General features: G+C 45.5%; 1 protein-coding gene across 2 annotated transcripts in view; it reads right to left on the bottom strand.

The window, feature by feature from the left end:
• Positions 1-24,109, bottom strand: part of LOC126475544 (uncharacterized) — a 93,885-nt gene that overhangs the window by 21,151 nt on the left and 48,625 nt on the right. For both annotated transcript variants that reach the window (XM_050103474.1, XM_050103475.1), the window contains one exon: positions 2,036-2,239. In XM_050103474.1, the coding sequence (XP_049959431.1) occupies positions 2,036-2,239 (204 nt within the window). The remainder of the gene's footprint in view (positions 1-2,035; positions 2,240-24,109) is intronic.

The following is a 24,109-nucleotide window of genomic DNA, read 5'->3' as shown; positions in this document are numbered from 1 at the left end:
AATACAGAAACGAGTCTCTGCCACACTGCCACACTCCGCTGTTAACCAGACAGTCAGCCATATTGCACGCGCGAATCATTACGATCCATCAGACTGCTTGGGATTTCCATGCCATCAACTATCAGTGACTGATTGCTTTTATTTGCCCACATACATGCAACTTACGAAGCCTTTGACATTGCTGTCCACAGATGTTTGTGAAAGCATTGTGTTTTTTTGCATCTAAAGTTGTATATTGGTGTTATTCTCTCATTTATGTTTTAATGCTGCAGTAATGTGATAAAGCAAAATTCTTTGTTAGAGTATCAGTTCTTACCAGCCAAATTATAAAAATTTAACTCAAAATGAAAACAATGAACAATTCCCAGAATTTAAAATACTCCTGTGGTTTTCCAAGATTTTTTGAAGTGCTTGGATTAGAAATGGTGGAAGACAGGGATACGTCTGTTCATTCTTTACTTTGAAAAAGTTATGATAGAAATAAAACAAACATCCAGGAGTGGGATTAAAATTCAGATTGAAAGGATACAATTGATAAGATTTTCTGCTGACATAGCTATCCTCAGTCAAAATGAAAAACTGCAGGGTCTGTAAAATTGAATGAAAAGTATAATGTCAACATATTGTGGGCTGAGTGTAGCCTGAAATTAGATGAAAGTAATGAAGAATAGCAGAAATGAGATTAGTGATAAAGTTAATATCAAAATTTGGGGCCATTTAATATATGGAGTGAAGGAATTCTGCTCCCTTGGAAGCAAAATAATACAGGACAGACCAAACACAAGGACATAAAAAGCAAAGCAGCACACGCAAAGACTGTATGAAAATGATGGATAAAGCAAGAAGGAAATAAAAAACAGACTAGCACAAGCAAGGAAAGGATTTCTGGCCAAAACAAGTCTACTAGGTAACAAAGATCACCATTAATTTGAAGAATAAATTTCTGAGAACATACATTTGGAGTAGAACAACATACGGTAGTGAACCACTATGAGAAAACTAGAAAAAAAGAACTGAGGTACCAGGGGTGTGATTGTATAAAACAACGTTTAAAGTGAGTGTGTGTTTAGCAAGCTGCACTGGCCTGAGGTGTTTATTATATTAGCTGCAGGGCTGGCTTTGGTAGTGGCACAATGTCATTTAAGGAATTAACTGTCACAATGGATGTTTTATGGTACCAACAAAATAAACTCAATTTTCTTTTGTACTTGACAACTTATCTGTTAACCTACAAATATCACTTAAAGTTCGTGAACTCGCTCCCTATACAGCCCACACATTTGAAGGTGGACCAAATAACACCTGGTTAGAGGTTAATAGGTAGTAGCTTACAGGCTGTAGAGGGTAACACAGGAAGACATATGGGCCTCAGAATAGTGGGTGCAAATGCTACTATGAGATAAAGAGGTTGGTGTGGGAGAGGAGTTCAAGGTGAGCTGCATAAAACAAAGCCAGAAGACTGACTGGAGGGGAAAGAAAGGTTAGAACTGACACGGATTTATCATTAAAATAGTATAACTGAATAAAAGTACATAACTGAGTATGTCAAGAACTCATTTACAATTTTAAATTGGTAAAACGTTTCAGACACACACATACCAAATAAATCACTTTCTTTATTGTTTGGATATGCACCGAATCTGTGGATTCCATAATAACAGACTACATTAATAGTCTATAACTTAATAGGTAATGACATCTGCAATTTACTGAAGTTTTAAACAAAGTGCACCAGCTGGTTATATTAAAGATTATGTCAGACACACAAAGAGGCAAGCACTACTCATTGCTTCTCAATGTGTCAACAATTGGCAAGGTCAGAATTACTTTGACTATGCAATTCAACATAATAGGAATAACAATATTTATTTAAAAGATAGAGAATGAAATGGTTTTCAACAATTCTACAATGTGTGCTGTGGCGTTAGTTATATGTTACTAAAAATATCATTTAATTCTCTTCCAGGACCTTCTTTTCAAAATTTCTTTCTTTCATTTTTATGAGTAGCTCATTGTCAACTGTTAAACTACTTACCGCTAATAAACACTGCACCGAAGCATGCAAGATTTCTACATACTGATAGTCAAGGAAACAACCAGGAACATATTCTGGTCTTAGAGGTCGAAATACATCAGTGTCCTCAGCAGTAAGATTTGTGGGATAAACAGGTTTGCAACCAGCTCCATTTACCTCCCACCAGCTAACACTGCCAGTTCCAAGATTTAACACATCACTATCCTGGAAGAATGCCAAACTTATTAATGAGCAGCTTAACTACAATTTAATAGCAAAAGAGTATATTAAATAAGCAGTTATATTACTAAATTTGTTCATTTTTTTCTTTACGTTATCCACTAAGAGTATCTACACAGCTAACAACAACAACATCATTATGCTGTTTCAATTTGTTTCTTCTGTTGCACATGATTTCATTCACTTGCACCTGCAGTCTGAGTGCTTTATTCTCTCTTTTTCCCTAATTGTCATGATACCCAAAAATGTTTACTCCAACAGCTTTTGTTGGTGTCAATGGTAGCAGTCCTGGTTTCCAGACATAATATGTAAGAAATACACTGAAGAGCCAAAGAAATTTGTACACCTGCCTAATATCGTGTAGGGCCCTAGCAAGCATGCAGAAGTGCCGCAACACAATGTGGCATGGACTCGACTAATGACTGAAGTAGTTCTGGAGGGAACTGTTGCCATGAATTGTGCATGGCTGTCCGTAAATCCGTAAGAGTACGATGGGGTGGAGATCTCCTCTGAACAGCACGTTGCAAGGCATCCCAGATATGCTCAATAATGTTCATGTCTGGGGAGTATAGTGGCCAGCAGAAGTGTTTAAACTTAGAAGACTGTTCTTGAAGCCATTCCGTAGCAATTCTAGATAAGTGGGGTGTTGCACTGTCCTGCTGGAATTACCCAAATTCGTCGGAATGCACTATGGACATGAATGGATGCAGGTGATCAAACACAATGCTTATGTACGTGCCACCTGTCAGAGTCATATCTAGACATATTAGGGGTTCCATATCACTCCGACTGCCCCACACCATTACAGAGCCTCCACCACTTTGAACAGTCCCCTGCTGTCGTGCAGAGTCCATGGATTCATCAGGTTGTCTCCATACTCGTACACATCCATCTGCTCAAAACAATTTGAAATGAGACTCATCCGATCAGGCAACGTGTTTCCAGTCATCAACAGTCCAATGTCGGTGTTGACGGGCCCAGGCAATTTGTAAAGGTTTGTGTCATGCAGTCATCAAGAGAACACGAGTGGGCCTTCGGCTCTGAAAGCCCATACCAATGTTGTTTCGTTGAATGGTTTGGACACTGACACTTGCTGATGACCCAGCATTGAAATCTGCAGCAATTTGTGGTAGGGCTGCACTTCTATCACACTGAAAGATTCTATTAAGTACTCGTTGGTCCCATTATTGCAGGATATTTTCCGAATGCAGTGTGTCGGAGATGAGATGTTTTAGTGGATTACTGATATTCACAGTACACTCATGAAATAGTCATATGGGAAAATCCCCACTTCATCGCTACCTCGGAGATGCTGTGTTGCATCGCTCATGCGCCAACTATAAATCCACATTCAGACTCAATCTTGATAACCTGCCATTGTAGCAGCAGTAACTGATCTAACAACTGTGCCAGACACTCTTTGTCTTATATAGATGTTGCCGACTGCAGCACCATATTCTGCCTCTTTACATATATCTGTATTTGAATAAGCATGCCTATACCAGTTTCTTTGGCATTTTAGTGTATACAGTGCACTGAAATAATCAATCTTTTCTTGAGCAGGGTCCACTTAACAACTTTGGCACACTAATAACAGTAGTAAATGAAAACTTAAAATAAGAACATTATCTCATCTGCAGTTTTCAAATTTGGCTGAGAACCCATGCCACCTAGAGTAAATGATTCACAAGTTTTGAAAAAATCTTTTACACAACAAAGAGAAGTTTAAGAGTTCATTGGATAAGAAAATGAAGAAATAGCGATAGAAAGCATTTAAAATGATGGAAGAGAGAAAAGAATGAAATAACAAAAGAAAGAATTATCTACACTATTACTAATTTTATCTTCTAAACATGTGTAAGCAGTTACTTTACATGATACCAAGGCCACATTTTTATCTTAAATTTCATCTCTATATTTTCTTTGATGATTTTCCTTCACACAATTTCAATACTATGTTGAAATAAAAATTTACAATCATGCAGACTGATGGCAGTTTCCAGAAATTGATGTATTTTTATGATGTGCCTGAAACAAACAATTCAGCTTGCAATTCACTAAACAAAAGAAGTGACTATACATGAATGATCAAGGGTTTGGAGTGTTGTTATATAGGGAGTTTCAATGCACACACTTCAGAACAGCTAGAGGGAAGATTTCTAGTAATAAATTCTGAGCAAAATTATGTATACTTTTGAACATATTTATTACTTTTCCAAATAATCATCAAATTTTCTAAACAGAGGGTAAAATATTAAAGGATATCTACAATTATTTTATCCCACTAACTAAGTGATTACAGTATGCTTAAGCAGCATAAGGATATTTATATTAATTATGGAGGATTTATGTTACCTACAGGAAACCAAAGCTATTTAAAGTTCGAAATGATATTGTACTAGGCAGCAGCAACAGTGGTAACTGGATGCCCATGTCCATTCTCCCACACTACATCTTCCCTTCATTTTGAAGTGACAATTAGAAGCCTTTGGCTGGTATAGTTACAGTTGCTCTTTGTTAAAAATTTAGAAGAGAATGCTATCTCACTGCAACAATCAACTGCCAGAAATTTCTAAATTGAAATATAATAGTCCAGAATAGCTACTAAATTAAACAAAGAATAATGAACAAAGATAGGAATGTGGGAGGGTCACGAGGGATCAGAAGTGTCATGCACGGGCACTGCAAATGTTTCATTCCTTTCCAACAGCACTGTACATTTCGTCAATGTAGTTACAATATGCAAGTTAACACCAATAATCTATTTTTGAGCGGGTTCTTAGGCATACTTGGTTGGCTGGCTGGTTTGTTTGTTTCGAATGAAAGGGACTAAACTGCAAGATCATCAGTCCCTTCACCCAGTAAGTGGCAAACCACGAGCAGTCATCAAAGGAGGCAAAAGGCAAATCCTGGAAAGCCTAAGTGTAGCTAACACAATAAAAAAAAGAGATAAAAAAAGACAGCACAGGCAAGTCGTTAAAAGACCAGTCAAGACAAGGCATTACAACCAAGAAATGAAAAAATAAAGACAGTAAAAAAGTGGAAAGGGCATATACTAGGCTGGGCCACCCACCAAGGGCTGCCAAGAGACCCCAGGGGAAGGCGGGGCCACACAAAGAGGGGTGCCCCAGCAACTTCATAGGCATCCAAGGCAACAAAAAGCCCTGCCTTACAGAGATGAATAGAAACCACTATCGTGGGCAAAACTTAATACCAGTCCAGTCGAGTTGGCGTCCTCTGCTAGCGCCAGAAGGAGAGTGTCAGGAAAATTAAGATGCTGCCTCAAAGCAGCCAAATTAGGGTAGTCTATGAGTAAGCGGGCCACTATCAGGTGGACTTCGCACCCCCTCTGAGAAGCATGCAGGGAAGACTGCCACATTGTGTGGTCTCCTTAATTGTTCTCAGTTTGTTTGGGGAGTTCCAGACATTGATGGCATATAAACAATCGAAGGTTTGGTTGTGGGATCCCCATTTCCAGAATCGGCATCCTTGTGCCCTGCTTGCCCAATCAGTCAGCTCATTAATTTTCCAAAATCCCAACATGACCGGGGGTCTAAACGAAAATGACTGGCTGCCCAGATTGAAGGTGGTCTGAGACAAGATCCTGAATAGAGGTAACCAATGGGTGAGGAGACTAGCACGTATTTATAGCCTGAAGGCTGCTAAGGAAGTCACTACATAGTAGGATACCCCTGCCAGTGCAAAAATGAACACAGCTAAGGGCTAACTTAATGGCAGTCTATTCAGCTCTGAAGACACTGCAGCCATGCTGCAGAGAATGCAGTTTACTAAACTATGCACGTGTTTATACAAAGCCTGTTCATCCATTGACTGCTGAGGCATCGGTGAATACTGCTTCTGAACATGGATGCTTCTCAAGGACAGCCAAGAACAGATGGTGAAAAATTGTGGGGTCAACGGAATCTTTTGGACTAATGGAGACTTCGAGGTAAATCCGACATTGGGGCACAAGCCATGGGGGCACATATGATGTTTCCCTGACCAGAGGCGACAGCAGAGGAAGTTGCAGTTCTGAACAGAGACACTGGAGGCATTGAGCAATTGTAAACCCAGTTCTGGATCACCGTTGTGGGAAGGAAAAGGACACGATAGACTATCAAGGGCGTGCTCTTAATTTGTTAGAGGAGTTTGAAATCTATAAAGCAAAAAGAAAGAACCAACAAAACTGCTTAACTGGCAGAGTGACTTTGTGCCAAATACCTACTTTGCTTTGTTTGACAATGTTTTACTTTAATCACTGAACACCTCTGTTATATATAGTTGTTGATAGTTTCACCTCGTATTGAGTGTCTCACATGTTTACTTCGTTTTCGTACATTTTATGCATGACTCTAGTATTTTCTTGTTCCTTCTCTGTTCTTTTCATATACTGCATTAACTAGATTATGTTGGACATGCACTGTTACGGAACTTTATCATTCTTTTCTTGAAACGGAGTGCCGCAGGATATGAGGGGACCTCTCTCTGGCAGTCACGTTCCTCCAACCACTTCTCGCCTATGTGAAATTCTGGCGTTAGTGCTGACAGAGGTTGCTGATTACGTGCATCACTATGTTTTCTTTCATTGTGGCTTCTTAAGCAATTTGTTTTATAGTTTTTTAATATTATTCTGTGCACTATCAAAGGTGTTTATTACTTATGTCATTATCTAGAATATTGGCACTTGAGCATATGTCAACTACTGTCTCTTACCTCTTCCTCTTTTTAACAATCTTACTTTTGTTGTGTTCTATTCCATTGTTTTTTATTACTGTAATGCCTTTTATACTTTATATGCTCATTACAGACTTCAACTATTGTATCCCCCTTTATTTTACGCTGTTCCATTAATCACTGAAAACTAGTGTATGCCTACATTAGCGACATCTGGTGAACTTACTGTATGGCAGCTTGTTTTGAATAGTGGAGCTACTGACAACATGACTCGTGCATATGATGTTATTTATATATATTTGACGATGCTGGTGCTGATTTTGCATGGTCTATTTATTGTTTTTAAGCTGTAGACAATCTGCAAGTGTTTTTACGTTTTTTCCCATTTTTTGCTGCAGATCTGATGATGGTAATTATAGACCGAAACTGGTAAACTGTTAAGAAAAAGTTTGTGACCTTAGACATAAATTAAAGGAAGCTTATTGTACATATGGGTCACTGTTTTATTCGCGACAATGTCGCGGCTCGTGCCACTGACAGATGTTTCAGCATTTGGTTGTGAATGCGGTCTGGCCCTGGGGCAATGGACTAGGACTAGGACAATGGACTAGGACAATGAAGAGCTTCACTGAAAGGAGGATTATATGGCTCTAGGTGATGAGTAATAAAAGTTAACCACATTCACTCCTCTGGCTGTTTCCTGATCTGAAAGGAGGGCTGATAGTTCTCAAGATGCAGATGTGTGAGGGTTATGTCGAGCAAAATGCTTGGCAACAGCCTTTGGATCAACATAAATGGCATCACCTAAGGATGGTTGTGACTCTGTGATGCAGAGGTACGTGATCCAATGGCGGAAATGTACCATTGCTTTTGCTGTTTTATGAGGTAGCGAACACAAGCACAGAGTCATGTAAAGCCAATGAAGTGCCCCAGTGAAGGACCCTGGAGAATTCACCTATAATCTCTAACGGCTGCTGTGATCTCTGGGGTCCACCAGATTACAGTCTTCCGACAGGACAAAAGCAGAGGTGAACCTATTATGGAGAACCCATCTGGGTGGGTCTCCAGAGGAGCAACAATGAGGGAAGCACAGGAAGATCGCGAACTTGTCACCACCATACAGATCATCATGTGCCCTCCAGTGGAGAAGACCAGGACTGCAAAAGGAGAGATCGATGACTAAATCAGTCCCGTGTGTCCCACAGAACTGTGTGGGGGGCACCAGAATTTATGTTTCCTAGTTGGCAATACAGAATGCAGTGTATGTGCATAAAAGCTACCATAGCTCAGCCAGGTGGTGGAAAGATCAGTTACAATACCACTGAAGGATGAGACTGAATACTGTGGGGGCATGAAGCAACTGGCAGTGGTGTGTGTGTGTGTGTGTGTGTGTGTGTGTGTGTGGGGGGGGGGGGGGGGTATTATGACCCACGCTCATGTACTCCCACTGGTTGAGATGTCAGGGAATTCACTGACTCAGATTCTGTGACAGATTGTCTGGGGAGATCTGGTGCCTCAGGAACCACCAGGATCTCCACATTGGGCAAGGAAGGGGTACACGCAGAGTCCAGTGGCATGGGGGCCACAGGAGTTTCCTTTGTCTTAAGAGGACATCTTTCTGTACTTCTTGTCCCTCTTCTCCTTAGAAGAAGAGGACTGAGAAGGTTTCCCTGAAATGGTTTCAGGTTTGTTGTTGTTGTGGTCTTCAGTCCTGAGACTGGTGTGATGCAGCTCTCCATGCTACTCTATCCTGTGCAAGCTTCTTCATCTCCCAGTACTAACTGCAACCTACATCCTTCTGAATCTGCTTAGTGTATTCATCTCTTTGTCTCCCTCTATGATTTTTACCCTTCCTGCTGCCCTCCAATGCTAAATTTGTGATCCCTTGATGCCCCAGAACATGCCCTACCAACCGGTCCCTTCTTCTTGTCAAGTTGTGCCACAAACTCCTCTTCTCCCCTATTCTATTCAATACCTCCTCATTAGTTACGTGATCTACCCATCTAATCTTCAGCATTCTTCTGTTGCACCACATTTCGAAAGCTTCTATTCTCTTCTTGTCCAAACTATTTAATGTCCATGTTTCACTTCCATACATGGCTACACTCCATACAAATACTTTCAGAAACGACTTCCTGACACTTAAATCTATACTCGATGTTAACAAATTACTCTTCTTCAGAAACGCTTTCCTTACCATTACCAGTCTACATTTTATATCCACTCTTCTTCGACCATCATCAGTTATTTTGCTCCCCAAATAGCAAAACTCCTTTACTACTTTAAGTGTCTGATTTCCTAATCTAATTCCCTCAGCATCACCCGACTTAATTTGACTACATTCCATGGTTTCAGGTATAGGAGGATGAATGAGAAGTCCGACAGCCAGCAATCTGTGGTTCCTTCAGCCACCAGCTGGCATCAGCCCGGAGGAAGACGAGGTGTGTCTGGCTGGGGGAGGGGGAACAGTGTTCCCTGCAGGTGGGGAGCAAATGCTCCCAAAGTGGGTGTAGTGGAGGGACCAGAAGGTTGGTTGGTTTAAAGGTGGGAGAAGGAACTGAACTACGAGGTCATGGGTTCCTTGTTCCTAATAAAACAATGCCACAAGTGTGAAAATAAAACGGATGAAAAATATAACACAAAACGAAAAAAAAGGAAAAGCCACAAGAACTAAGGGAAGCCAACGAACACTAAAAGGAACAAAAAGAGGACAAGAAAACAACAGAGAGACGTTAGAAGCAGAAGAGAGTAAAACATGAAAGCAGATTACAGTGGCTGGCCAACCACCAGAATAAAAAGGGAAAGCCAGCCACTCTGCAACACATTAAAACCTCCACCCTAAAAGCACTATGGTGGAGGACACAGAGGGACAAAGGACATGCATTAAAACCTACATAGAAGTATAAAACCCACTCTCATGGATAAAACATAAAACTAAAGCTGCTGTGGAGGCATTGGGTAGCACTGGTCGATAGCTTGTAGGCTGATCAATGAATCAGTACACAAGAGAAACGACTCACCAGGGCACGAGCAGATGTATCCAAGAGCACGAGAAGTGGCTGGGAAAGTTAAAATACTGCTGCAGAGGGCTAAAAGTGGGCAGTCCATCAAGAGGTGGACGACTGTCATTTGGGAGCTACAGCGACACTGAGGTGGGTCCTCGCGACGGAGTAGGTAACAATGCGTTAGCCACGTACAGCCAATGTGGAGCTGGCAGAGAACAACTGATTCCTGCGAGAGGCCTGCATGTAAGACTTCCACACATTCATAGTCTCCTTAATGACACACAGTTTGTTGTGCGTACTGTTATGCCATTCCGTCTCCCAAAGCCGGGAAACCCTGCGCTGTAAGACAGAACGCAGGTCAGCTTCGGAGATGCCTATCTCCAGAAGCGGACTCCACGTCGCATGTTTGGCCAGCCTGTCTGCGAGTTCGTTGTCAGGGATTCTGATGAGTGCTGGTGTCCACACAAACACCACAGAACGGCGGGCCTGTTCCCAGGTATAGATGGACTCCTGAATGGACACTACCAGAGGGTGGCGAGGGTAGCACTGGTCGATAGCTTGTAGGCTGATCAATGAGTCAGTACACAAGAGAAACGACTCACCAGGGCACGAGCAGATGTATCCAAGAGCACGAGAAGTGGCTGCCAGCTCTGCAGCGAAAACACTGCAGCCAACTGGCAAGGAGTGCTGCTCAATATGTTCTCCATGAACATATGCGAAGCCTACATGACCATCACCCACTGAGCCGTCGGTGTAAACCACTTCAGAGCCCCAGAACACGTCAAGAATCGAGAGGAAGGGACACCGGAGAGCAGCGAGGTTAACGGGGTCCTTAGGACCATGCAAAAGGTCCAGACGAAGCTGCGGCCGAGGCGTACACCATGAAGGTGTATGTGAACGGACTGCAAGTAGAGGTGGTAAAGGGAAGGACTGCAGTTTGGAGGGGAGGGACCACAAGTGAACTGCAATCGTTAGCCTTGATCTGGGCCGCCGATGCGGGAGATGGACTGCTGCAGGCAGGAAAAGGAGATGGTAATTCGGATGCTCAGGAGAACTATGAATGTGTGCTGCGTAACTGGCAAGCAGTTGTGCACATCTGATCTGCAGTGGAGGGACACCAGCCTCCACCAGTAAGCTGGTCACTGGACTTGTCCTAAAAGCTCCTGTTGCTAATCAAACCCCACAGTGGTGCACAGGGTCGAGTAATGCTGAAGGCACTGCCGAACCATAAACCACATTCCCATAGTAAATTCAGGATTGGACAAGGGATCTGTAGAGCTGCAGCAGCATATAGCGATCTGCACCCCAATTGGTGTTGCTCAGGCAATGGAGGGCATTGAGGTGCTGCCAGCACTTATGCTTAAGCTGACGAAGATGAGGGAGCCAAGTCAATCGAGTGTTGAAAACCAGTCTCAGGAGTTGATGTGTCTCCACTACAGTGAGTGGATCGTCATTAAGGTAAAGTGTGGGTTCCGGATGAACGGTATGACGCCAACAGAAGTGCATGACACACAACTTTGTGGCTGAAAACTGGAAGCTGTGGGCTAGAGCCCATGACTACGCCTTGTGGATGGCTCCCTGGAGGCGCCGCTCAGCAACAACAGTACTGGAGCAACAGTACGAAATGCAGAAGTCGCCTGCATACAGAGAAGGTGAGACGCAGGGTCCGACAGCTGCTGCTAGATTGTTAATGGCCACTAAAAATAGAGAGAGACTCAATACAGAGCCCTGCGGGACTCCATTCTCCTGGATATGGATGGAACTATGGGAGTCACCAACTTGGAGACGGAAAGTACAGAGCGACAGGAAGCTTTGGATAAAAATTGGGAGTTCTCCCCAGAGACCCCACTCATACAATGTGGCAAGGATATGTCGTCACCAGGTCGTGTTTTTTGTATGCTTTATGTAAGTCAAAAAGACGGCAATCAGGTGTTTCCGTCTGGAAAAGGCTGTTCGGAGGCAGACTCGATGGACATAAGATTATCAGTAGTAGAGCGACCCTGGCGGAAGACGCCCTGACATGGAGCCAGCAGGCCACGTGACTCCAGGACCCAACCCAACCACCGGCATACCATACGTTCCAGCAGCTTACAAAGAACGTTGGCGAGGCTGATGGACCGATAGCTATCCACATCAAGCATGTTTTTACAGCGTTTCAGCACCGCAATGATGGTGCTCTCCCGCCATTGCGATGGAAAGACGTCATCACACCAGATCCGGTTGAAGATGATGAGAAGATGTTGCTTGTAGCCAGGTGAGAGATGTTTAATCATCTGGCTGTGGATGCGATCAGGCCCAGGAGCTATGTAGGGGCATTGCGCAGGGGCACTGAGGAGCTCCCACTCTGTAAACGGGGCGTTATAGGATTCACTGCAGAGTGTAGTGAATGAGAGGATATTCCCTTCCAGCTGCCGTTTGAGTGTGCGAAAGGTTGTGGGGTAATTCTCCGATGCAGAGGCTCGAGCAAAGTGCTGGCAACACCAGGGACAGCTGTTGGGGCCTGGTACCCGAAAAGACATTTGGTCTTTGTCCAGACTTGGGAAGGTGACGTGTGGCACCCAATGGTGGAGACTTATCTCTCCCAACACTCCTCCTTCCATTGTTTCATAAGGTAATGCCATGGGCACGGAGCCGTTTAAAGGCTATGAGGTGCTCCAGGAAAGGGTGCTGCTTAGGCCGCTGTAGAACTCGCTGAAACTCCTTAATTGCTTCAGCGACTTCCGGCTACCACCAAGGGTCTGCCTTACACCTTGGGCACCCTAAAGAGCGAGGGATCGCGTTTTCTGCTGCAGAAACAATTGTGCTAGTCACCTGCTCAACTATCACATCGATGTTACCGTGTTGGGCAGATTCAGTGGTGACAGCAGAGGTGAAAGTTCCCAATCCACCTTGTTCAAAGCCCATCTGGGCAGGCGACCATGTGCCTGACGCTGGGGCAGTGACAGGAAGATGGGGAAGTGGTTACTACCACACAGGTCATCATGTGCTCTCCAGTGGACAGATGGGAAAAGTCGTGGGCTGCAAATTGATAAATCAAGGGCCAAGTGACTACCATGAGCCACACTGAAATGTGTGGCGGTCCCAGTATTTAAGTGGCAGAGGTTGAATTGTGACAGTGAAGTTTCGACATCTCTGCCTCTGCCAGTAAGCATGGTACCACCCTACAAAGGCTTATGGGCGTTAAAATCTCCCAAAAGTAGGAAAGGTTTAGGGAGTTGATCAATCAGTGCAGCTAAAACTTTCAGGGGTACTGCACCATCTGGAGGAAAATATACATTGCAGACAGTTATTTCCTGTGTCATCCTTATTCTGACAGCCACAGCTTAAAGAGGTGTTTGCAGGGGCACATGTTCACTGAAGACCGAGTTTAGGACATAAACGCAAACTCCACCCGACACTATATTATAGTCGCTATGGTTCCTGTAATATCCCTTATAGCCGCGGAGGGCAGGGGTCCGCATTGCTGGGAACCAGGTTTCCTGGAGGGCAATGCAGATAGCAGGTGTAAAGGTTAACAGCTGCCGCAGCTCAGCCAGGTGGTGGAAAAAACTGCCACAATTACACTGGAGGATGACATCGTGAGACTGGGAAGGCATGAACATTCAATGAGGCAGTTTACGCCTCAGAGTCACCTGCTGCCACCAATTTATTGCCTGAGCAGTCTATATCCATTGTGTCTGAGGGTCTGGCCAGATATAGGTGCTCAGCAGATGCCAACATCTCCACCCCATCCTCAGATGCAGAGGTTGTAGGTAGCAGTGGTGTGGGTACCACCGCAATTTCATTGGTCTTAGGGATTTTCTTTCTGGATTTCTCTTGCTGCTCTTTGGGTTTCCATGGCTGGGAGGAATTCACTGACTCAGCCTCCGGGACTGAGGATGAGTGTGAAGCCCTACAACCAGCTGCTTTTGGACTCTTCAGGCACTAGCGGGTGTCATCTTTCCCACTAGAAGAGAACTTGGGAAGGGAGTGACACAAGGGACCCCTTCCTAGTGAGAGAAGCCGAAGAAGACTTATGCTTCTCCAGCTTAGAAGTGGGGACAGACGTCCCCGATGGTTGGGGGGGGGGGGGCGTTGCTCCCGAAGCAGTTTGCGCAGGATCAACATGGAAGGAAATGCCCCTCCCTCCCCCCCCCCCCCCCCCCCCCCCCACCACCATCAAGGGGGCAGGTGTGGTCTTCCGGCTCTGAGAGGCGACTGGGGTTGGCGGAGCTGATGGGGCCAGAACTGTCGTAGCGGCGGCGTAAGATGATGTCATACGCACAGGATGCACGTATTCAAATTTTCTCTTAGCCTCAGTGTAAGTCAATCTGTCCAGGGTCTTGTAGTCCATGATTTTCCTTTCTTTCTTGAGAAAACTGCAGTCAGGCGAGTAAGGTGAATGGTGCTCTCCGCAGTTGACACAGATGGGAGGCGGGGCACATGGAGTATTGGGATGTGATGGGCATCTGCAATCTCAGCATGTGATGCTGGAAGTACAGCTGGAAGACATATGGCTGAACTTCCAGCACTTAAAGTACTGCATCGGGGGATGGATATAGAGCTTTACATCATACCAGTAGACCATCACCTTGACCTTCTCGGAAGTGTATCACCATCAAAAACCAAGATGAAGGCACTGGTGGTAGCCTTGATTATTTTAGGACACTCCTCAGAGAAATTCACTGGACTGACATTTACAGTGCTCATGGCATGTATGAAAAATATAACATTTTTGCTGATAGAGTGCTTATCTTATTTGAACACTGTCTTCTCCCAAAACTAACCAAGGTTAGAGCAAAGTCTACAAAGAAGCCATGGATTACTCAAGGAATCTTGTAAAACAAAAATAAAACTATCTGTCAATCCGAAATAGTTCTGATGTTGATGTTATGGCACATTACAAGAAATACTGTAAAATGTTGAAGACTGTAATACGAACATCACAGCAAATACACTACAAGGAAAAGATAGTCATATCAGATAGCAAAATAAAAGACAATATGGGATATAGTGAAGGAGGAGACCGGTAGAAACAGACACGAAGAGGGACAAATAGCATTAAGAGTAAATGACACATTGGTGACAGATGTGTATAGTGTTGCAGAACTGGTACTGAAAAGATGGGGTTGTCAGGTTCTGTATATGCTGCTATGGAATACCTCAGACCAGACATTTCAAGTAACTTCCATAATATGTATTTGACCCTCACTGCCCCAGCAGAAATAATGTCCATCATAAAATCTTTAAAATCAAAAACATCTAGTGGGTATGATGAAATATCAACAAAGTTAATTAAAGAATGAGATTCTGAGTTAAGTAACTTATTAAGCTATCTGTGAAACCAGTCATTTATCAGTTGAATATTTCCTGAATGGTTGAAATATGCTGAAGTTAAGCCACTGTTTAAAAAGAGAGAGAAAGAAATAGCATCAAATTTCCGTCCAGCTTCACTTTTGCCAGTATTCTCAAAAATTTCAGAAAAAGTAATGTACAATTGGCTTTATAACCACCTAATCTCAAAGAACATACTGTCGAAGTCGCAGTTCGGATTTCTAAAGGGTTCTGATACTATCTACACTTACAGTGAAAATGTACTTAATTCATTAGACAAAAAAATGCAGGCAACTGGTATATTTTGTGAAAGTAAATCGGAATATTATGGTGTAACAAGAAATGCTGCAAAATGGTTCCAATCTTATATCTCTGGCAGGAAACAATGGGCGTTTATTAGGAAAGAGACATGTATTAAACTATCAGGCATCATCCAACTGGGAACTAATTACATGTGGGGTCCCACAAGGTTCCAAGTTAGGGCCTTTACCTTTTCTTGTGCATATCAATGACCTTTCACCAGTAACATTATCAGATGCCAAGTTTGTTTTGTTTGCCAATGATACAAACATTGCAATAAATAGCAAATCAAGTGTAGTCTTAGAAAGATAGGCTAATAAAATATAAAATATTTGTGGCCATTAATCACTGGTTCCTAGCAAATTCTTTGTCACTAAAATTTGAAGGGGGAAAAAAAAAAAAAAAAAAAAAACACACACACACACAACCACTACATGCAGTTCAGAACTTGTAAAGGGTGTCCCACGAGTATGTGCCAAACATACGATGACAATCAGATAGAAGAACTGGACAGTGTTAAATTCTTGGGGTTACAGCTTGATAAGAAATTTCAACTGGGAGGAGTACACCACAGAACTGCTGAAGCATCTTAAGAAATCTCTATTTGCAATGCAAATTGTGTCAGACATAGGAGATACAAAAAAGAAAATGCTCGCATACTGTGCTTACTTTCATTCCATAATGTCATATGGGATTATTTTTTGGGGTAATTCATCAAGCCAAGCTAAAGTTTTCCGCGCACAAAAACATGCAGTAAGAGTTATATGTGGTGTGAACTTGAGAACACGTCCTTCAGAAGTCTGTCTAGGGAACTAGGGATACTAACTACTGCTTCCCAATACATTTATTCCTTTATGAAATTTGTCATTAAAATATATATCACTTTTTCAAACTAACACCTCAATTCATCGAATCAATACTAGAAATAAGAATAATCTTCACAAGAATTTAAAGTCACTTACTCTTGTATAAAAAGGTGTGCATTATTCAGGCACACACATTTTCAATAACTTGCCAGCAGCCACAAAAAGCTTACCAACCAATGAAATTCAGTCTGAGAGAAGCCTAAAGGATTTATTGGTGGCCAACTCCTTCAACTCCATTGATGAATTTTTGTGTGTGTGTGTGTGTGTGTGTGTGTGTGTGTGTGTGTGTGTGTGTGTGTGTGTGTAGCACAATATAACTTCTGCACCATTTCAGTGCAGTAATGTGTTCATTGTAAATAAATACTGTAGTAGTTCTATTACATGTTTATTACCTCATAAATAAAAAAAAAAAAACCTTTTTTATTTTAAATTCAGTGCATTAGTGTTTGTAAAATGATTCTTTCATATAGTGTTCATTAAAAAAATGACAATCATTCCACTTGGGACCTGTGGAAGGTACATTAGCTTATTTGCTTCAGTTGTAAATGTTTGTCACGTATAATTGTTTTTCTGACATGTTCCACATCCTGGAGGACCTATTCACTACGGATCAAGTGGAATGAAAGTGAATTTAATCTAATCTAATGGCTGTGGTCAGACATGAAGCACTTCCGATTTTTCCCAGTTCAGAAGTAAGGAGAGCAGCAATCAAGTGGGTTACTAACAGTAAGTATAGTGCACACATTTCAGCTTGGTTGATTTTAAATGGGGTTGCAGTTTTTTTAAATTTTTTTTTATGGTTTTAGGGCGCACAACTTCAATGGTCATTAGCGCCCAGACTACGTTAGGAATGCACCGTGAGGCACAAGTTTAAAACAGCAACTAAAAGGGAAAACACGATAAAAGACAGATTGACAGGCATAGGATTAAAAAATGTCCTTAGACAGGTTTGTCAAGTTGATAAAACGAAGAACGCGAGCAACTGCTCCTGGGTCATCCGCTAAAATGGCATCTAGAGCACATGGCAGGCCAAGATCAAGACGCAGTGTATTAAAATCCGGACAGGACGTTAAAATGCGGCGGACCGTCAGCAAGTGCCCACATGGGCAGAACGGCACTGGCGCAGCCGTCAGCAGATGGCGATGGCTGAACCGGCAGTGTCCAATTCGTAACTGGGCCAAAACAACTTCCTCCCGCCGAGAAGGGCGTGAGGAGGACGTCCAAGCCGCAGGAAGAGGTTTCAAGGCCCGAAGCTTGTTGTCCGTAAGTGCAGCCCAATCGGCATGCCACAGCGATAAAATGCACCAACAAATGGCCCTGCTACAATCTGATGAAGGGACACAACAAGAAGCTGTCCGAGGCTGGAGGACCGCAGCCTTGGCCGCGGCATCTGCAGCTTCGTTCCCAGGGATACCGACATGGCCAGGAACCCACATAAAGCTAACCGGAGAACTGTCATCCACCAGCTGCTGAAGAGAGCGTTGGATCCGGTGCACCAAAGGGTGAACCGGATACGGATCACTGAGGCTCTGGATGGCGCTCAGGGAATCGGAGCAGATGACATAAGCAGAATGTCGGTGGCGGCAGATGTAAAGAACAGCCTGGTAGAGGGCAAAGAGCTCAGCTGTGAAGACTGAACAATGGCCATGGAGCCGGTATTTGAAACTTTGTGCCCCAACAAGAAAAGAGCACCCGACCACGTCATTGGTCTTCGAGCCATCTGTATAAATGAAGGTCATATTAATGAACTTCGAACGAAGTTCCACAAAATGGGAGTGGTATACTGAACCGGGGGTAACCTCCTTTGGGAGCGAGCTGAGGTCAAGGTGAACGCGAACCTGAGCCTGGAGCCAAGGTGGCGTGTGGCTCTCGCCCACTCTAAAGGTTGCAGGGAGTGAAAAATCAAGGTGTTGAAGGAGGCGACGAAAGCGAACTCCAGGGGGTAGCAGGGCAGAGACGTACAACCCGTATTGACGGTCGAGAGAGTTGTCAAAAAAGGAACGATAAGACGGGTTGTCGGGCATTGACAGTAGCCGATACGCATACCGACAAAGCAGTATATCGCGCCGGTAGGTGAGTGGCAATTCACCGGCTTCAGCATGAAGACTCTCGATGGGACTAATATAAAAAACTCCGATTGCAAGACGTAAACCCTGATGTTGTATGGAGTTGAGGCGGCATAAGATGGACGGCTATGCAGAGGAGTATATGAAGCTTCCATAATCCAGCTTGGAGCGGACGATCGACCGATATAGGCGAAGTAGGACGGTTCGATCCGCTCCCCACGACATACCACTGAGAACACGGAGGACATTTAGAGAACGGGTACAACGGGCAGCCAAATATGACACATGTGGAGACCAGTTAAGTTTCCTGTCAAATGTAAGATCTAAAAATTTTGTTGTCTCCACGAATGGGAGAGCAACGGGACTGAGTCGTAAGGAAGGTGGGAGAAACTCTTTGTAGCGCCAGAAGTTAATACAGACCGTCTTCTTGGCAGAAAAACGGAAGCCATTGGCGACACTCCAGGAGTAAAGACGGTCAAGAGAACACTGAAGACAGCGCTCCAGGAAACATGTACGCTGCGCGCTGCAATAGATGGTAAAATTGTCCACGAAAAGGGAGCCTGATACACCAGCTGGGAGGCAATCCATTATTGGATTGATCGCTATGGCGAAGAGAGCGACGCTCAAAACTGAGCCCTGTGGCACCCCATTCTCCTGGCGAAAGGTGTCCGACAGGACAGAACCCACACGTACCCTGAACTGCCTATCCATTAAAAAGGAACAAAGAAAAAGAGGGAGGCTACCGCGAAGGCCCCATGTATGCATGGTGCGGAGAATGCCTGCCCTCCAACAGGTGTCGTAAGCCTTCTCCAAATCAAAGAACACAGCCGCGGTCGGGCGCTTCCGCAAGAAGTTATTCATAATGAAGGTCGACAAGGTAACCAGATGGTCAACAGCAGAGCGGCGCCTACGAAATCCACATTGTACATTGTTAAGTAGGCATCGAGATTCGAGCAGCCAAACCAAACGAGAGTTAACCATTCACTCCATCACCTTACAGACACAGCTGGTAAGCGAGATGGGTCGATAACTGGAAGGCAAGTGCTTGTCCTTCCCCGGCTTAGGAATCGGTACAACAATAGACTCGCGCCAACATGTGGGAACATGTCCCTCAATCCAGATGCGATTATAAGTATGAAGAAGGAAACATTTACCCGCAGGAGAAAGGTTCTTCAGCATCTGAATATGAATAGAATCAGGCCCTGGAGCGGAGGACCGTGACCGAGCAAGTGCATTATCGAGTTCCCACATGGTGAATGGGGCATTATAACTTTCATGATTCGAGGAGCGGAAATTGGGTGGCTTAGCCTCCTCTACCTGTTTTTGGGGGAGGAAGGCAGGGTGGTAATGAGCGGAGCTCGAAACCTCTGCGAAAAAGCGGCCGAAGGCATTGGAGACATCCTCAGGGGCCACAAGGACGTCATTCGCGACAGTCAAGCCAGAAACTGGTGAGTGGACCTTAGTGCCAGATAGTCGGCGCAGGCTACCCCAGACGACAGAAGAAGGAGTAAAACTGTTTAAGGTGCTTGTGAAAGCAGCCCAGCTGGTTCTTGCTTTCTTTAATAATACGACGACACTGTGCACGTAATCGTTTATAATTGATACAATTTGCCACTGTAGGGTGGCATTTAAAGGTGCGTAAAGCACGTCGACGAGCACGTAAAGCGTCTCTACATGCTGCGGTCCACGAGGGGACCAGTACGCGACGTGGAGAAGAAGTAGTGTGAGGGATGGAATATTCAGCAGCAGTGAGAATGACTTCTGTGAGGTGTGCGACCTGACTATCACAGCTTGTGAAGGTTTGATCCTGAAAGGTCACCCTGGAAGAGAAGAGCCCCCAGTCTGCTTTGGAGACGTTCCAACTAGTTGAGCACGAAGAGGGGGTAAGATGCAAGAGATGGATAACACACGGGAAGTGGTCGCTCGAATATGTATCAGAAAGTGCAATACCACTCAAACCAGCGTGCAAGTTGGGTAGTACATATAGAGAGGTCTAAATGGGAATAGGTGTGAGATGTGTCCGAAAGAAAAGTAGGGGCGCCAGTATTGAAGCAGACAAGATTGAGCTGGTTGAAAAGGTCTGCTAACAGGGAGCCCCTTGGGCAGGATGCTGGAGAGCCCCAAAGGGGATGGTGGGCATTGAAGTCACCAGTTAACAAAAATGGTGCAGGTAGCTGAGCAATAATTTGCATCATGTCTGCCCTGGTAACGGCAGACGACGATGGAGTGTAAATGGTACAAATGGAAAATGTAAAAGTGGGGAGAGTAAATCGGACGGCAACTGCCTGCTGCCGGTGTGCAATGTGATGGGATCGTAGTAAATATCATCCCGGACCAGCAACATAACCCCTCCATGGGCCGGAATACCTACCACAGGGGGTAGGTCAAAACACACAGAGGTGTTGTGTGCCAAGGCAATTTGATCGCATGGGCGTAGATTCGTTTCCTGGAGGGCTATGACGAGCGGACGGTGCAAGCGGAGCAGCAACTTTAAGTCCTCTCCGTTGGAGCGAATGCTGCGAATATTCCAGTGAATAAGTGCCATCGTCAGAAGAAAAGGAAGGTGAAAGAAGGGGTCACCTCGAAAGCTGCTGAGGGCCTGGCTTCGAGCGAGCACTGCCACCGCTATGAGTAGGCGGACAGTCATCGTCCATTGGTTCTATAGGTTCATCGGCCATCTTGTTAAGATGGCCGGAAGGGGGAGCTTCCTCTGCAGGTGAACGGCCAGATGTTCGGCTACCAGAATATGTGGCCAGGTGAAACGGATGACAACCTGGGGCGGCAACCGCTGGGTGGCGCAGGAGAAGAAATGCGCTGTGGCAGAGAAGGAGAACTGTGCTTCCTATGAGCCTTCTTGGAAGGTCGTTTAGTGGAAGTACTGGTCGATGGCTGGGAGTTCGAGGTACGTAGGAAGTCTGCATGGGACGGTTCCTTCTTGAAGGCCTGTGCATCTGACTTCTGGGTCTTCGTCTTGGCAGAAGCTGATGAAGGTGCTTGTGTCTGAGGGGTGACGGGAGGAAGAGGAGACGTCGACCGCGCGATCTTGGCACTGGCCGAACGGACGACCGTGGTGCTGAAGGTCAGATTGCATGTCTGCGTCGCCACCTCCCTGGTAGTCCGAGGAGAGGCGTGGACAGTACTGTATTTCCCCGCTGGGAGCAGCGTGGGCTTCCTACAAGCAAATAGCTTGCGAGCAGCCGAGGTGGACACTTTCTCTTTGACCCGAATTTCTTGGATACAGCGTTCTTCCTTGTAGATGGGACAGTCTCGGGAGGATGCTGCATGGTCACCCTGTTAGTTCACACGACGAGGAGACGGAGGTGGACAGTCACCCTCATGGGCACCCCTGCCACAAGTGACACATTTAGCTGCATTGGAACAAGACTGGCGAGTGTGATTAAAACGCTGACACTGGTAGCAGCGCATAGGTGTCGGGACATAGGGGCAAACAGAAATAACCTCGTAGCCTGCTTTGATGCGCGACGGCAGCTGAACACTATCAAAGGTCAAGAAAAGTGTCCGGGTCGGTACAAGGCCATTGTTGACCTATTTCATGACCCTACGGACAGCTGTCACCCCCTGCTCAGCGAGGAAAGACTGAATCTCCTCGTCAGTCAATCCGTCGAGTGATCTAGTATATACCACACCACGAGACGAATTTAAAGTGCGGTGAGCCTCCACCTGGACAGGGAACGTGTACAGGAGTGTGGCCCGAAGCAGTTTTTGTGCCTGAAAGGCGCTCTCAGTTCCTAGTAACAAGGTACCATTACGCAACCTGGTACAAGACTTGACAGATCCGCCTATGGCATCTACGCCCTTCTGGATAACGAAAGGGTTGACAGAAAAAAAATCCTTTCCGTCCTCAGATCGAGAAACTACGAGGAACTGTGAAGCAGGCGGTAGTACTTTTGTCACTGGTGGCTGGTCAAGTTTCCGTTTGTGGGCAGAAGTCGAGAGAGAAGAAGAAGAGAAATCCATTGCGGAGGAATCCCCCATGATTGGCAGCGTCTCCGATGGCGCGCTCCTTCCTTGTGGGGACCCTCTCTCAGGTCACACCTCCCGAGAAACAGAAGGAGGGACCAATCGGCATGGTCAGAAGGTATCAGCTCAGGCAATCACCCCTCCCTGGGCCTGGCCTTTACCAGTGGGTACGCGCGTGCCTTACTTGTCTACCCAGGGCGGGGAATTACGAGTTACCCCGTCACCGGCTAAGCGTGCGAACGCGTGGGTCGGCCTTCAGGTGCGCACAGGGAGGAAGAAGAGGAAAAAGAAGAGTGAGAGGACAGACTGTCTCAAACGCCGAGGCGGAGACCAGAGAAGGCAAGGAGGCGAAGGCAAGGAGGCGAAGGCAAGGAGGCGAAGGCAAGGAGGCGAAGGCAAGGAGGCGAAGGCAAGGAGGCGAAGGCAAGGAGGCGAAGGCAAGGAGGCGAAGGCAAGGAGGCGAAGGCAAGGAGGCGAAGGCAAGGAGGCGAAGGCAAGGAGGCGAAGGCAAGGAGGCGAAGGCAAGGAGGCGAAGGCAAGGAGGCGAAGGCAAGGGAAAGAGTAAGTAAGACAGTGAGATGGAGAAGAACAAAGAAAGGAACCAACCAAAGGAAGGCAGAAACGAGAAGTGAAAAACCAAAATGACCGCAAATATAGGTCGTGAAACCGTCCGTCTCCGGACGCAGGCGCTAATTACCCCCTTGAGGGGGAGGGACTCCTTTTAGTCGCCTCTTACGACAGGCAGGAATACCTCGGGCCTATTCTAACCCCCGGACCCGCAAGGGGGGGGGGGGGGGGGGGAGGGGGGGTTTAAGGACGCTCAACTGCTGAGGTCATTAGCGCCCAGTCACTGGTGTTAGAGCACATGGAATCTGTTAAAACTCAAGGGGATGGGGGGACATCAGAAGGACCTGACAAAGATGCAGATAAAATAAGTAAAAAGGTTAAATGTCTTTGGACAAGCCAGTTAAAGTTATAAAACGCAGAATACGAGCAGCTACTCGAGCGTCATCAGCTAAAACATCCGGTAAAGTAGATGGCAGGGACAGGATAACACGAAAGTGACTAAAACGGGGACACGACAATAAAACATGGCGCACTGTTAATGTCTGACCACAAGGGCACTGCGGGGCTGGGTCACCGGAGAGCAGGTAGCGGTGGCTAAACCGGCAATGCCCAATCCGCAACCTGGTCAGAAGGACCTCCTCGCACCGAGATGGTCGGGAGGATGTTGTCCACGCAGTTGGGAGCGGTTTTACTGCATGGAGCTTGTTTCCTTGGAGGGATGACCAAGCATCCCACCACAACGACACAAGCCTCTTACATACATCCCCACGAAAGTCAGATGATGGGACACAATGGGAGGCTGGCCGAGGCAGGAGGACTGCAGCCTTGGCTGCAGCATCCGCAGCCTCATTCCCAGGCACTCCTACATGTCCAGGAACCCACAGAAAGCTGACAGAACCACCATTATCAGCGAAAGAATGGAGGGACTGCTGTATCCGTTGAATCAAGGGATGGACCGGATAGGGAGCTCCAAGGCTCTGAAGAGCACTGAGTGAGTCAGAGCAGAGTACATGCGATGAATGGCGGTGGCGGCGGGCATACTGAATGGCCTGATGGAGAGCAAAAAGCTCGGCCGTAAAGCTG

This window comes from Schistocerca serialis, chromosome 1 (assembly GCF_023864345.2).
Source record: "Schistocerca serialis cubense isolate TAMUIC-IGC-003099 chromosome 1, iqSchSeri2.2, whole genome shotgun sequence".
Classification (NCBI taxonomy): Eukaryota; Metazoa; Arthropoda; class Insecta; order Orthoptera; family Acrididae; genus Schistocerca; species Schistocerca serialis.
The sequence above is the reverse complement of the archived record's forward strand: the minus strand, read 5'-3'. Positions and strand labels throughout refer to the sequence as shown.